Source organism: Cebus imitator, unplaced genomic scaffold, assembly GCF_001604975.1.
Source record: "Cebus imitator isolate Cc_AM_T3 unplaced genomic scaffold, Cebus_imitator-1.0 Scaffold166, whole genome shotgun sequence".
NCBI classification, from domain to species: Eukaryota; Metazoa; Chordata; class Mammalia; order Primates; family Cebidae; genus Cebus; species Cebus imitator.
This window is the reverse complement of record NW_016107481.1, coordinates 3,693,870-3,708,632: the sequence shown is the minus strand read 5'-3', so window position 1 is coordinate 3,708,632 and position 14,763 is coordinate 3,693,870. Positions and strand designations below refer to the sequence as shown.

At 38.0% G+C, this 14,763-nt stretch overlaps 1 protein-coding gene across 12 annotated transcripts in view; it reads right to left on the bottom strand.

Moving 5' to 3' along the window:
• The window catches only part of FNBP1L (formin binding protein 1 like), a 94,614-nt gene that overhangs the window by 47,639 nt on the left and 32,212 nt on the right, over window positions 1–14,763 (bottom strand). For 11 of the 12 annotated variants that reach the window (XM_037744156.1, XM_037744157.1, XM_037744158.1 and 8 more), the window contains exon 2: window positions 2,843–2,958. In XM_037744156.1, coding sequence (XP_037600084.1) covers window positions 2,843–2,958 — 116 coding nt within the window. Of the gene's footprint in view, window positions 1–2,842; window positions 2,959–14,763 lie in introns of those variants that run through there. The other variant, XM_037744163.1, reaches the window with a different exon arrangement.

Here is a 14,763-nt window from a genome sequence, read left to right as displayed (position 1 = left end):
AACCCAGGAGGCGGAGGTTGCGGTGAGCCGAGATCACGCCATTGCACTCCAGCCTGGGTAACAAGAGCGAAACTCTGTCTCAAAAAAAAAGGAAAAAAAAAAAAAAAACTTTATCTACCAGACTTTTTCTTCATTATTCTACTGCCAGGCACTTTTACACCAGAAACTTTTTTTTTCTGCAATGAAGAGTTTTGTGCATACATTTTTGCACACTTGTGTTTTTCTGCAGGAAAGTTTAGAAATGAAAATGCCAGATTAAAGGACAGATTAGACTTTTTAAACATTTTGAGATACATTGTTAAATTCTCTGCCTTCTTTAAAATAATCTGATTAATTCTTTTCTTGAGGGCCCAGAATGATTCTTACCAGTATTTATTTTTTCACTCTGCCTATAATACAGTGATTCTCTTGGGGTCTTAGATGTAGATTCACATCTCACTATGGTTTGGATATGATTTGTCTGACCCCAACCAAAACTCATGTTGAAATTTGATCTCCAAAGTGGTGGTGTTGCGAGACAGGGCTTAATGGGAGGTGCCTGGGTCATGAGGGATCCGCCCTCGTGGCCAGTGGGTTGGTGTCATTCTTTTGGTAGTGAGTTGCATTCTCACTCTGATAAGACTGGATCACTTTTTGAGAGTGGGTTTTTATAAAGCCAGTGTTCCCCTCAGGCTTTCTTTCTCTCTTCACACAGTAACACTTCCCTTTGACCCAACAAAAGCCTGTGCCAGAAGTCCGGGCCATGCCTTTGAACTTACCAGCCTATACGACCATTAGTTAAATAAACTTCTTTTCTTTATAAATTACCCAGTCTCAGGCATTCTGTTAGGGCAACACAAAATGAACTAAGACACTCCTGCATTAAATGTCATGTATTTTTGTAATTTTTAAACCTTTTTCTTTATTGTTTGTCCCTTCACACTACCATCACTGTATTACCTATAGCATTTTTTCTCATTTCTTTGGAAAAACTGAGAATTTTCCAAGAGAAATCTGAAAATTAAATGTGCCAACATTGATATTAAAAGTTTAAATAAAATTTTTAATTGTCCACAATGAATAGACTGTTAGCTGCTATTTTAATCTCTCAGAGGCCATTTCATGCTCTTCTAGATTCTAGAGAGGTAAGGTTCCGAGATCATTAATTTTTGGACAGATGAAGTGTCGTCAATGTGATTATTAATATACTAATAGGCTCCCTGTTCATATTCTCATGTGGAAAATACCTTGTTTAAAAGAACAAGAGGAAAATGGATTAGGAAATTAGTATAATGCCACTCTTCAGTAATAATATTTTTGTAGTATGTTTCTCATTACAAAATTATAAGCAAGCTATTACTCTAGTCTATTCCATCCCTACATCCAGTCAGTTGGTTACATGCACTATTATAGTGGATACATGAGGCACTCAAATATCTTCCCCTTCCTTCTGGGACCACTAGTTTAACTTAATTTTGAGTAACTATCCACCCCCCATCACTAGCTGTAAGTCAATATTAGTGAATTGTTCAGGATAAACATTTAACCTAACCAGAGTCACTATGACAAAATACTGCTAGGATTTCTAGAGAAAAGAAGCTTGGTGCAAGCTTGCATTTTCCCTTACTTCCATCCCCCTTTCCCTTCCATTCCTCCACTACCTCTTTCCCTCCCTTCCTTTCTCCCCGAAGGTACAATAGAGAAGACCATCATTTTTCTCCAGGATATGGGGATATGAAGATGTAAAACCTAGAGCTAAAGGAATAGAGAGGATGGTATGAATGGAACCTAAGAATAAAGAGAACAAAAGGGAGCACAGCCACGAAATGGGGCCTGAAGATTATTTGACCCCTGAATCAAAATATGCCTGGACTTTGTAGTCGTGTATGCCTGTTTAGGTAGGATTTTTTTGTCACCTCAGGACACTTTTTTGTCCTAAACTCTATAGCTAGAACCTTATACTGGTGTCTAGTCTTCAGACTTCAAGCACCATTTTTACTGAATAAGTTCCAGCAACTACTTGTCAACAAAGTTCATCAGCTTTAAGACTAAAATGTTTTTCTTTAAAACTTTTACCTTCCAACACATATTCTAAAATCACGTTCATTCGTAATATGTATCGGAATAGTGACAGAAAGAAATTCAGCTCAGCACACACTCAATTTCCAAGTCTTACAAACTCTGTAAAAAAGAGAAACTCTGAAGAAACATTCAATACTCTGAAAAGATGACTAAAGCAAAAAGTTACGGAGGAACAGAAGTACAAAACACAGAATAACACCCAGATATTTCTTTTTCCTGGCATTCTGCTCCCCAGTTTTCAGAGTTTTTTTTTTCTTTTTTTAAGATGGAGTCTTGCTTTGTCTCCCAGGCTGGAGTGCAGTGGCACAATCTCAGCTCACTGCAAACTCAGCCTCCCAAGTTCAAGCAACTCTCCTGCCTCAGCTTCCCAAGTAGCTGGGACTACAGGTGTGTGCCACCATGCCCAGCTAGTTCTTGTATTTTTAGTAGAGATGGAGCTTCACCATGTTGGCCAGGATGGTCTCAATCGCCTGACCTCATGATTCCATCCGCAGCGACCTCCCAAAGTGCTGGGACTACAGGCATGAGCCACCGCGCCTGGCTCAGTTTTCAGATTTTTAAGTTTCTTTCTGGAATGAAAACTACTTGTGATCTGGCTAGTCAATATTCCTTTTGGTACTGTACTAGCCAATGACTTAATCAATCATTAAAATAAACCAGTTACTGATTCAATCTAATTCTAATGAAAAACATTAACCTCTGGAATATCACATTCATCTAATATTCAACTGTTTAAACATGTAATTTCATTTCTAAAAACTGGAAAAAAAAATTAACTTACCTCAATTGTTTCGCATAGTTCTGTTCAATCTCTATCCTCTCTTTAACAAATTTGGCATATCTTTCTAAGAAGTCAATTCCCCATTGTGTATGCTTGTCTAAGCTGTCGAACTGATCCTAGAAAGGGAAGGTAAAAATGCATTTTAAAAGTCTAAAATTTTATCCACATACATTTTAATCAGCTTCCGATATCTGTACAGTGAAGCAATGAGGTATAAAAGGAAAAACCTAGGCTCTTCTATTAGTCCCACCCATTTCACCCTTTAAGACCTGGAAATAGGTCCCTAAGCATAAATTATGCCTAAATGTCTTTACGCACATGGCTCTCCTAGTTGCAACACCCTCACCTGGTCAACTTTTTACAGTCAATTCTTTCCTAAACCCTCCCACCATGGCCTTTGAGGTTCAGTTCAGGTATTATGTCTACCAGAAAATGGTCCTAAACTCTCAAACTGAAATAAGTGGTCTTTCTCTAGGTCCCCAAGGATCCCTAAAATTACTATCTTATTCATTTGCCATACTATATATTGAAGGCCAGAATCATGCATTATTCAACTCTGAACTCCCACAGCCTAAGTAAGCACCATGCTTGGCACCATAGCAGGTACTCAATGAAGAAGTATTTAGCTGGACAAAATCAAATAACCTGAGTTCAAATTCTGGGATCTGTCATTTCCAAGATGTTTCAAACTGGGCAAGCTAACAAGGCTCCCTGAATGTTTTCCCATCTTAAAATGGAAGTCCCATCACCCACCTAACAGGATTGTGGTGATGTTATTAAAAATGTTCTGCAATGCAGGAAACATGATAATGACATATAACAGAGTACCACTGTCCTACAGGGCTCTTTCAGTCCTCAAAGTCCTGCCAGAGTAACCCCCATTTCCCTTGCTTTAAGAAGAAGCTCCAAACTGACTAATAAACTTGGTGCTGTCTCCTTCTCAAATATCAAGTCTGCAATGCTGAAAAAATATTCAAGTATCATCTCTTTCCATATTTATAGCTTGTTTTAAAATCACTTGTGGTTTAGTCACGTTATTTACAAATGAATTATTTCCCTTTGCCTTTTATCTCTTTCTCCATCTTAAACCATAAAAACAAAACAAAACAAAAAAAACCACCTACCCCTAAAAGCAAGTTGCTACTCTTATTCTTCCAAGAAACTTTCTGATTATCATCTGGTTTTCAAAATATATTTGAATATGGCAAGAAAATGTACTGCTCAGTAAACTCAATCTATATAATATGAACTATCGTAAATTAGAGTTCTCATCAAACTGGAACACACTCAATGAAAAACAATTCCAAAAAAAGCCACTTCAAAGCTGAAACAATCTTCCTTTATTTTTCCAAATTGCTTCAAAGGCTTCTCTTCCCACAAGCTACTTCACCAAATTTTATATGACACTTCTTTATCCTCTAGATTGTCTCCAAATTTTGAATTCCAAACCCTTCAGTAAAACACCTGAACAAATACTATTATATGCAGTTATTTACATATTAAATGATATACTATTGAATTATGTAGTTATGAAATTCACAATAGAAATTTTTTTAAAAAATGAAAATTAAATGAATTTTTTTTTTCATATCTGACAAACAAAAGCCTTTGAGCAATGACTTTTAAAATATTATGGCCGGGATCACACCTGTAATCCCAGCATTCTGGGATGCCGAGGTGGGTGGATCACTTGAGGTCAGCCTGGTCAACATGGCGAAAACCTGTCTCCATTAGAAACACAAAAATTAGCCAGGTGTAGTGGTGTGTGCCTGTGGTCCCAGTTACTCAGGAGGCTGAGGCAGGAGAATCACTTGAACCCAGGAGGCAGAGGTTGCAGTGCACCGAGATTGCTCCACTGCACTCCAGCCTAGCAAGAGAGTGAGACTCTGTCTCAAAAAAAAAAAATAATAAGTTCAAACCCCACTGAAACTAATTGTGATGATTAATTTTATGTGTCATCTGGGCTGTGCCACTGTGCCCAGCTATTTACTTGGTCAAACATTATTCTGGATGTTTCTGTGAAGGTGTTTTTTAGATGAAATTAACATTGAGGCCAGGTACAGTGGCTCATGCCTATAATCTGAGCACTTGGGAAGACCCGGATGGGAGACTCACTTGAGGCCAGGAGTTTGCGACCAGCCTGGGCAACATAGCAAGACCCTGTCTCTACAAAACATGAAAAAGCCTAGGTGGCTCACATCTGTAATCCCAGCAGTATGGGAAGCTGAGGCAGGAGAATCTCTCCAGCTGAAGAGTTCAAGGCCAGCCTTAGCGACATAGTAAGACCTAGTCTCTACAAAAAAATTTTAAAAATTAGCCAGACATGTTAGCATGTGCTTATAGTTCCAGCTACTTGGGAGACTTGAGATGGAAGGATCTTTTGAACCCAGGAGGTCATGACTGCAGTGAGCGGTGATCACTGCACTTCAGCCTGGGCAAGAGAGAAAGACCCTGTCTCAAAAATAAATATTAATAAATTAAATAGATAAACAAAATTAGCCAGGTGAAAGACAGAGGCAGGAAGATCCCTTGAGTACAGGAATTCCAGTTACAGTGAGCTGTGACTGTGTCACTGCACTCCAGCCTGGGTGACAGAGTCAAATTCTGTCCGCAGGAAAGGAAGAAAAAAGAGGAGAAGGAAGTGGGGGTAAGGGGATAGGTTAAGAGGGAAGGAAAAAATTAATATTTAAATAGGTGAATTTTAAGTAAGGCAGATTATGCTCCAAAAATGGATGGGAGGGTCTCATCTAATCAGTTGAAGGCTTTCATTGAATAGACTGACCTTCCCCCAGCAAGAAAGAATTCTGCCAGAATACTGGCTTTGGTTTGAAACTACAACTGTTCCCTGGGCCTACCCTGCAGACCCTAAGCTTCCACAATCACATGAGCCAATTCCTTAAAATAAATTCCTCTATATATGTATATATACATCCTGTTGATTATCTGTCTCTGGAGAACGCTGACTAAAACACTGACGAGTAAAAAATTTCTTTTTCCAATAGTTTTAAGTGTACAGACACAATATTTCCAAGTGAAATAAATCATTTTCAGCAACAAAATTATATAATGAATACATTTCCAAATATTCATCATCAATATGCTTTCTGTATAGCTCAAATTTCTTTGGAAAAGCAGCTATTCAGTCACCATTAAAACTTCTCTTTTATCTTGAAGGAACAGATAAACAGCTTTTCAATCACCATTAAAACTCTTTTATCTTAAATTTTCGCCAAAAATACCTGGTAAGCATACTACTGTCAGCCACTAATTAAAGAAAAACATCAACAAATTTGAAGCAGCCAGGAGATAAATGGCAAACCTGTATGAAACAAAGATTTGTCAATGGTCTCTCCCTGTTTCACTTGGAAACACTGTAAATAGTCTTAAAGATATTATTTTTATAAAACTAACCATAATAAAAATATAACTTAAGACTCTGTGGACTTCCTGCTTTGGTTTTCTTTGTACTTATAAATGTAACCTTATTCCAATTTCCTTTTTGAAATTCTAGCCAACACACTACTTTATCAGTGGTTAATACATTTACTGTTGAGAACAAATCTTTTTCAACACATCTTTCCTTTAGTGGGTAACAAAAAGGCAGTTTTAAATGTAACTGCTTTATTATTGAAACATAGTCTAGACATTATAAGCTGAGAAATGCTGGAAACGTCTGTATTTTAATCAAACCGTACAACAAACTCTCCATGTGAAATCTTTCCTTAAAAAATTTCTATTTTTCTATGTGGCCTTCTAACAGTATTTGCTAAGATAATTTACTTTGTTGCCATGTTTTACACATATAATATCACTATTTAAACCACAAAAAAGCTAGTGCTACTGACTGGTATGGTTTGGCTCTGTGTCCCCACCCAAATCTCACCTCAAATTGTAATAATCCCCACGTGTCACGGGAAGGAACTCATGGGAGGTAATTTAATCATGAGGGCAGGTTTTTCCCTTGCTGTTCTTGTGACAGTGAATAAGTATCACAAGATCTGATGGTTTTATAAAGGGGAGTTCCCCTGCACATGCTCTCTTGCCTGCTGTCATGTAGGACGTGACTTTGCTCCTCATTCACCTTCTACCAGTATTGTGAGGCCTCTCCAGCCATGTGGAACTATGAGTCAATTAAACCTCTTTCCTTTATAAATTATCCAGTCTTGGGTATGCCTTTATTAGCAGCATGCAAACAGACTAATACAGCTACATAATAAGTAATATATGCATTTCCTCTCCACCCCTGGTTCCTGACACAGAGCTTCTGAAACCCTTGGAATCCCCTGAGTCAAAGGGGTAGGAGGAGCATCTTTTGTTATTCATAATAACTCTTTTTCAATCATATCTAAATTCATACTAATAAGGTGACTTTGAAGGACAGGGGCTGGTTGCTAGAGGAACCAACCATGAGATTGAGGGCTGAAACTTTCAGCTCTCCCTACCCCAGCCTCTTGGGAAGGGAGAAGGGATGGAACTTGAATTTAATTAACAATAACTAATGATTTAATCAACCATACCTATGTAATGGAGCCTTCATAAGAACCCTAAACCATGAGTTTGGAAGTCTTTGGGGTAGGTGAACACATCCACTTGCAGTGCATCTCAACTCCACAGGAACAGAAAATCCTGCACCCTGGGCCCTTCCAAAGTTTACCCTAGGTACCTCTTAATCTAGCTGTTCATCTGCGACCTTTACAATAGCCTTTGTAATAAACCAGCAACAGTAAATAAAGTGTTTCCCTGAGTTCTGTAAGCCATTATAGCAAATTATCAAGCCTGAGAAGGGGGTCACAGGAACCCCTGATTTGTAACCAAGTCAATCAAGTACCAGAAGTCCAGGACCTGCAACTGAAGCTTGAAGTCTCGGCAGTATTATAGAACTGAATCCTTCAACTGTAGGGTCTATACTAACTCCAGATAGATAGTGACAAAATTGAACTGTAAGACATCTAGTTAGTGTCCGGAGAGTTGAAGAACTGGTTGTTCAAGTGGAAAAAACTCACAGATTTGGTGTCAGAAGAAACAATTTTTCCTTTAAGCAAGTATATTTCTAATAGTGTGCTGCCTTTCACCAAGTTCGAAATTTCAAGAGACTTTCCAGTAACACATATTCATAGCAGCATTATGAAAAGCAACCCATTTGTCCATCAACAGATAAATGATAAAGAAATGTGATATATAAAGACAGTGAATATTATTCAGCCTTAAAAAGGAAGGAAATTCTGGCCATGCTACAAAACATGGATAAATATTGAGGACATCATGCTAAGTAAAATAAGACAGTCAGAAAAGGACAAATACTATATGATTCCACCTATATAAGGTACCTAGAATAGTCAAAATCAGAAAGAAGGAAGTAGAACGGTAGTTGAGAGGGAATAGGGGTAGGAAGGAATAAGAAGTTAAGATCAAGATCATTTTGGAGATTTATGGTGGTGACGGCTGTACAATAATATAAATGCACTTAATGCCACTAAACTATACATTTAAAAATGGTTAAGATGCCAAATTTTACATTATGCATATTTTACACAGTAAGAAAAATCTTCATGTCTCCACCAAAAATAAATTTCCTGTGGTTCTCCTATGTATTCCCCTTACCCCTTAAAACCACTGATCATTTTACTCTGACTTTTCCTTACCCCAGAAGAAAAGTTGGTGCTCATTAGGAGTCACTCCCTACCTCCCCGTCTCCAATACCAGCCTTAGGAAACTACTGATCTTTCTGTATCAACAGATTTACCTATTCTAGATACTTCATATAAATGAAATCATACAATTGTGATCATTGATGACTGGCATGTTTCAATTGGCATAATGAAGGAAGTAGAATGGTGGTTACCAGGAGATGGGAGAGGAAGAAATGAGGAATTATTGTTTAATGGGTATAGAGTTTCAGTTTGGGGTCATGAAAAAGCTCTAGAGATGGATGATACTGATGGCTGTACAACAGTGTGAATGTACTTAACACCAGTGAACTATACACTTTAAATTGTAGATCTTAGGTTATCTATATTTTACTACAATTTTTAAAAAGAGGCTTCCAAACATTATCAATAAACTGAGTAAAATTTGGCATAGTCTTGACTTTTAACATCACTAAAAAATTGCAGAAGCCAGCGGGTCATGGTGGCTCACACCTATAATCCCGGCACTTTGGGAGGCCAAGGCAGGGGGATTGGTTGAGCTCAGGGGTTTGAGACCAGCCTGGGCAACATGGCAAAACCCCATCTCTACTAAAAATACAAAAATTAGCTGGGCATGGTGATACCTGCTTATAGTCCCAACTACTTGAGAAGCTGAGCTGGAAGGATCACTTAAGCTCAGCAGGTAGAGGCAGCAGTAAGCCATGAGTGTGCCACTGCATTCCAGCCTGGGCAACGCAGGGAGACTCAGTCTCAAAAAAAATAAAATAAATAAAAATAGAAAATAAAAATAAATTGCAAAAGACATAGTCTGGATTCTTATTTTTTAAACTCTTACTAATTATGATGGCTTCATATCATTATCTAATATAATAAGCACAAAATACACTCAGGACAAGCTTCATTACTAACAGTAACAAATCAGTGGCCATATTTCAAATAACCTCCTCAATAACTTCTTAGAAGGTCACCTCTAGTCCATATGATTATACAGACATTGTATTTTTCTTTGCTAATAAACATTGTTTGTTTTTTCTCAAATGTATTAAGAAGCATCGGCCTGGCCATTTCTTATCATTTGCCTATGTTCACATTAAAGTATTATATTTAATCCATGGTTTCCTTTTTATTTTTTAGTTTTTAAAGAGATAGGGTCTGGGTCTTTCACCTAGGAATGCAGTGGCACCATCATAGCTCACTGTAGTGTCAAACTCCTGGGCTTAAGCCATCCTCCAGCCTCAGCCTCCCAAGTAACTACGACTACAGGCATGCACCAACATGCTTGACTAACTTAAAAATATTTTGTAGGCCAGGCACGGTGGCTCACGCCTGTAATCCCTGCGCTTTGGGAGGCCAAGACGGGTGGATCACGAGGTCAAGAGGTCAAGACCATCCTGGCCAACATGGTGAAATCCCATCTCTACTAAAAAATACAAGCAAATTAGCCAGGCGTGGTGGCATGTGCCTGTACTCGGGAGGCTGAGGCAGGGGAATCACTTGAACCAGGCGGCAGAGGTTGCAGTGAGCCCAGATCGCACCACTGGACTCCAGCCTCATGACAGAGCGAGACTCCGGTTCAAATATATATATATATGGTAAAGACGGGGTCTTGCTTTGTTCCTCAGTCTGGTCTTGAACTCCTGGCCTCAAGCAATTCTCCCACCTGGGCCTCCCAAAGCACTGGGACTATAAGCGTGAGCCACCGCACCCAGCCTAATCCGTGGTTTCTTTATATGAAACTTTTTACGTCCAAGACAAGACACCAGTAACAACTCAAATTTTAAACATTAGTAAAGTGTCCCGTTTCTTATTTTTTATTTAATGTAAACAGAAGTTCTAAGCACTTTTCTCCTTATGTCAGTGGATCATCTTGTGTGCTCTTCTTTGAAGACCTATGCTTTAAATAATGCATTATCCTTTATCTAATTTATATCAAATCCTTCCTACCCTACTAACATGGTCTTACTGGCTTTTTTCTTCTTGTTATGTCTTTCACCTCTAGTTCCCATAAATAATTCATTTTCTGTTTATCACTTCTCAAGCTCTTTCAGGACTCCCAAAGAAATGTTACTTCATCTAAAAAATTGATAGATCTAAGACCTGTGTCAGACTGTTTTTTTTTTTTTTTTTTTTGATATGGGGTCTCACTCTATAACCCAGGACATTTTCACCATGTTGGCCAGGCTGATCTCAACCTCCTGACCTCAGGCGATCTGCCTGCCTCAGCCTACCACAGTGCTGGGATTACAGGTGTGAGCCACTGTGCCTGGCCTCAGACTGCTTTTAAAAACTAAATGTCATTCTTATTTTCTCCAATGCTCAAAATCATGCATGCTGTAATTCTACTGGATAGCATCCTGGATTTTATCTATGTATTAGCTCTCTTCCCTAAAGGTATTTTTAGAGTTGGTCACCAGTCAAATTTCATTTTTCAGTTACTGAAGGTTAAGTTATAAATTATAAAATTTATTTATATACAGGTATCATATTTTAAAGTTTTAAATTTATCTTTAACTGACAAAAACTGTATGTATGGATACAATGTTTAATAATGTTGATTTAAAACTCAAAAATAGAACTGTACAAGTGGAAAACTTAAGTGTTAAGCCTATAATTGTGTTAAGTATATTTGATTAAGGTTGTACTATACTTTGAAATAAATTGATCCCAAATAAAAGCCAACTTTAAAAAACAGGTATCAGCTTTTAAAAGGTACCATAAAGGTAAAATATAATACAAGTTTAGCTGCAAGTGAAACAAATTATCTTCTTTGTAACATCTGTGACCTGCGGTAGCTCATACCTATCAACTCAGCACTTTTAAGAGGCCCAGGTGGTAGGATAACAAACAAATTTTTTTTTTTACATTAGGTCATGGTGGCACATGCCTGTAGTTCTAGCTACTGGGGAGGCTGAAATGGGAGGCCAGCTTGGGCCCAAAAGTTCAAAGTTACAGTGACCTATGATCATGCCACAACACTCTAGCCTGGGTGACAGAGCAAGACCCTGTCTCTTTGGAGTGGGGGAAAAAAGTCATTCAGCGCTTCTTTAGTGGTCACATCATTAGTGATCAAACAACTCCAGAAACATGAGAGAAGAAGGCTGGAAAGCAAAGATTGGTTTTGATCACCACAATATAAAGTAGAAAGTTTTTAAGTTAAAATACAACAATCAGTCAGGCACAGTCGCTCATGTCTGTAATTCCAGCACTTGGGAGGCCAAGGTGGGAGGACTGCTTGAGTCCAGGAGTTCAAGACCAGTCTGGGTAACACAGCAAGAATATCTCTTCAAAAAAATAATTAAAAAAAAAAATTAGCCAGGCATCATGGCCTTGCCTGTAATTCCAGCTACTCTGAAGGCTGAGGTGGGAGGACTGCTTGAGCCTGGGAGGTTGCGACTGCAGTGAGTCATGATCACACACTACACTCAGCCTGGGTGACAGTACAAGACCCAATCTCTTAAAAATAAATAATAATAAAATATAAGAATCAAGTCATGAAGTCTTAGATTTTTCAAAAGTAACATCCTCCAATCTCTTTAGTTTCAAAGCCTGAGATCATAAATCTTCCTGCTCCATAGAAGCAAATACTTTGGGACTATGGAAAACGTCAAGGGAAAAGATCAAGACAAACTAAAGAAGTAAAGGTAAGCAGTATTCCGAAATCATGTGTGAGTTAGAAATAAAGAAGAAGATTAAGTCATCAAAGAGGCATCACTTCCCTATTCTCCCTACCTTTAGCACTGCCCTTATTCCTATCTGGAATAAATTGCAAGGTAGTAATTTCAGCTAGTTGAACTTACTCACTGAGTCCAACTTCCTCATTTCCTTGTCTTAATTATCCTCTCACTTCCTTTTCCAAACACATTCATTCTTACCATAGCTTGTGTGAAATGAATCTCTGTATCAGTGGTGAGCTTTAATTTAAATCTTATCATCTTATATTTAAACTCAAGAAAGCTCTTATTTTCTGTTTCCTTTGGGCATTCTTTTTAAATTTTGTAAAACAGTTAAAGTTATTTTACTGTATTTACTTGGAAACACAAGGAAAATATTCTAAATTAAAGCTGGCATCAGCACTAACATAAATGTCCACACTATGTAGTATAACTCAAATTATATGTTGCTCCAAGGTTCTACCGTATAGTAATGTGAGACACTGAATATTATGTTTACTCAATCTTCTTGCTGTTATCTGTATGTCTTTAATGTAATGTAATTTAAAAGAACTATTTTATATATCACAAAATGTTATTTTTTAGAAGTCACTATTTATATTCAATCCTTGTTTTCCTAATTACTTTGATACAGCCTTGCATCCAAATAAAGTTCCAATAAAGTACTTTTTGGTAAAAAACCAAGGGTCACCATCACTTAAAAAATACTTTCTTCACTAAAAAGCAGAATAATGACTTTGCTGTCCTAGTTTGGGCTTGCTCTACGGCTCTGACTTTGTGCCAGAGTTCTTCCAGCACTTCTGAATACCAAACTACCACCAAAAATGTTTTTAAAGATCTAACACAACTGACTTTCCTCCTCTTTAATTCGTATGGACTGAAGAAACTGTTTCGGTCTCACAGAGCTAAAAAACCAATTTCCAATTCAGGATCAACCACATCTATCCTCAAAGAAAATTGAAAAATATTGTAGAGTTAAAAAAAAAAAGGATCAATTTAATTATTGTTGGTTTCTCATAGTGTTGTTTTTTAAAAGACAGGTGAAAACTTCCATATTTGGGAAACTTCCCCACATCTTTTTAGATTTTTAATTAAAATTTAAATTAAGCTCTTAGTGACTTCAAAATCTATCTAAATGATCTTTCCCTTTCCAATACCGTACTGCAATTTTTTTGACTTCTCTATGACTTTCACTTCCACTTCACCTCAGTAAGTCACTCCCATGGTCATCTCTATTGTCATTAGCAATAACTGCCTTATGAAGTAGGAAGAATGCCAATCATGTCTCTCCCACTCCACTTCCCTGCAATAAATTTCAAGAAGCTCATTCTCAGACAGCTAGCACTGTCAAGTTACTCCCTGGAATACCCCAAGTCAAACAACTTCTTGACCCCACAGAGACCACAATCCATTGATCCTACTAATTATTATTATCCCTCACCCTCTCCTGTCTTCATTTCCATCTTTATACAGCTTGGATTCCCAAGCCATCATTAATCACTCCTTCCAAATATACTCACTGTTTTGCCCTCTCTAGCTTTGCAAAATTTCAACCCTGATTTATGGTTAGTTTTTTACCAACCCTTCTTCATGCTGCTGAAGAAGGTTGGAAAAAAGAAAAGAAAGAACCAGGTTGTCTAGTTATCCTTTGAAATCCATGTTTATTACCTATGGGACTTTAATACTACTTAGCTCAACTTCATTCACTACTTCATTATCCTAGCCAACTATCCCATACTTTATTCTTTTACTTGAAATTTATATCACCTCCTATCCATCTCACTCTTAGCTAATAACCTTGCCTCCTACTTTGCTAAAAGAGAAGTAGTCAGAAGGTAATTCCTTGTTCACCAACTCCATTTTTACCACAATAGCTGCATGTTTTCATTAGGCCATCCTATTACTTTGGATAAACTGTCCACACCCCTAACACTTCAGCTTACCTAGAGAACTAGTGCAGTTACAAATTCAGTTGTTAAAATGGTTAAAACCCTGGGCCTACACATGCTTGATGTATTTCAGGAAGAGCAAGAAGCTGAATAAGCAAGCCACAGCTGAGTGAGCAAGAGGGAAGAGTAGTAGATATTGAAGTGGAGTGTGTGAGGGCCAGAATGCCAGTTTATATGTCCTATCTTCCACCATAAGGATCTTGGCTTTAACCCTGAGTTGGAAATACACTACAGGGCATAACCTCCAATAAACCTGGCATGACCTAATACAAGTTCTTAAATAGAGCACTGGAGTGTTTCTATGTTGATTAAAAAGTAGCTCAAGGTCCACATACCCACCATCCCGGAACAGGCCTGATCTCATCTGGTCTTGGAAGCTAAGCAGGGTACGGCCTGGTTAGTGTTTGGATGGGAGACACTGCTTGGGTATACCGGGTGCTATATAGGCTTTACCTTTAAACACACACACATACTCACTCACTCACTCAGAGCAAGAGAGACCTTTTGAGGAGGCTACTGCAATAATCCAGACCAGAGATGAGGTTGGTTTGGTCCAGATGGAAAGCGGTAGGTTGGTGAAAAGTGGCAAGATTTTGGATATATTCTGAAGTTAGGGGAGATCCAAGATGGCTGATTACTAGCAGCTCAGGACT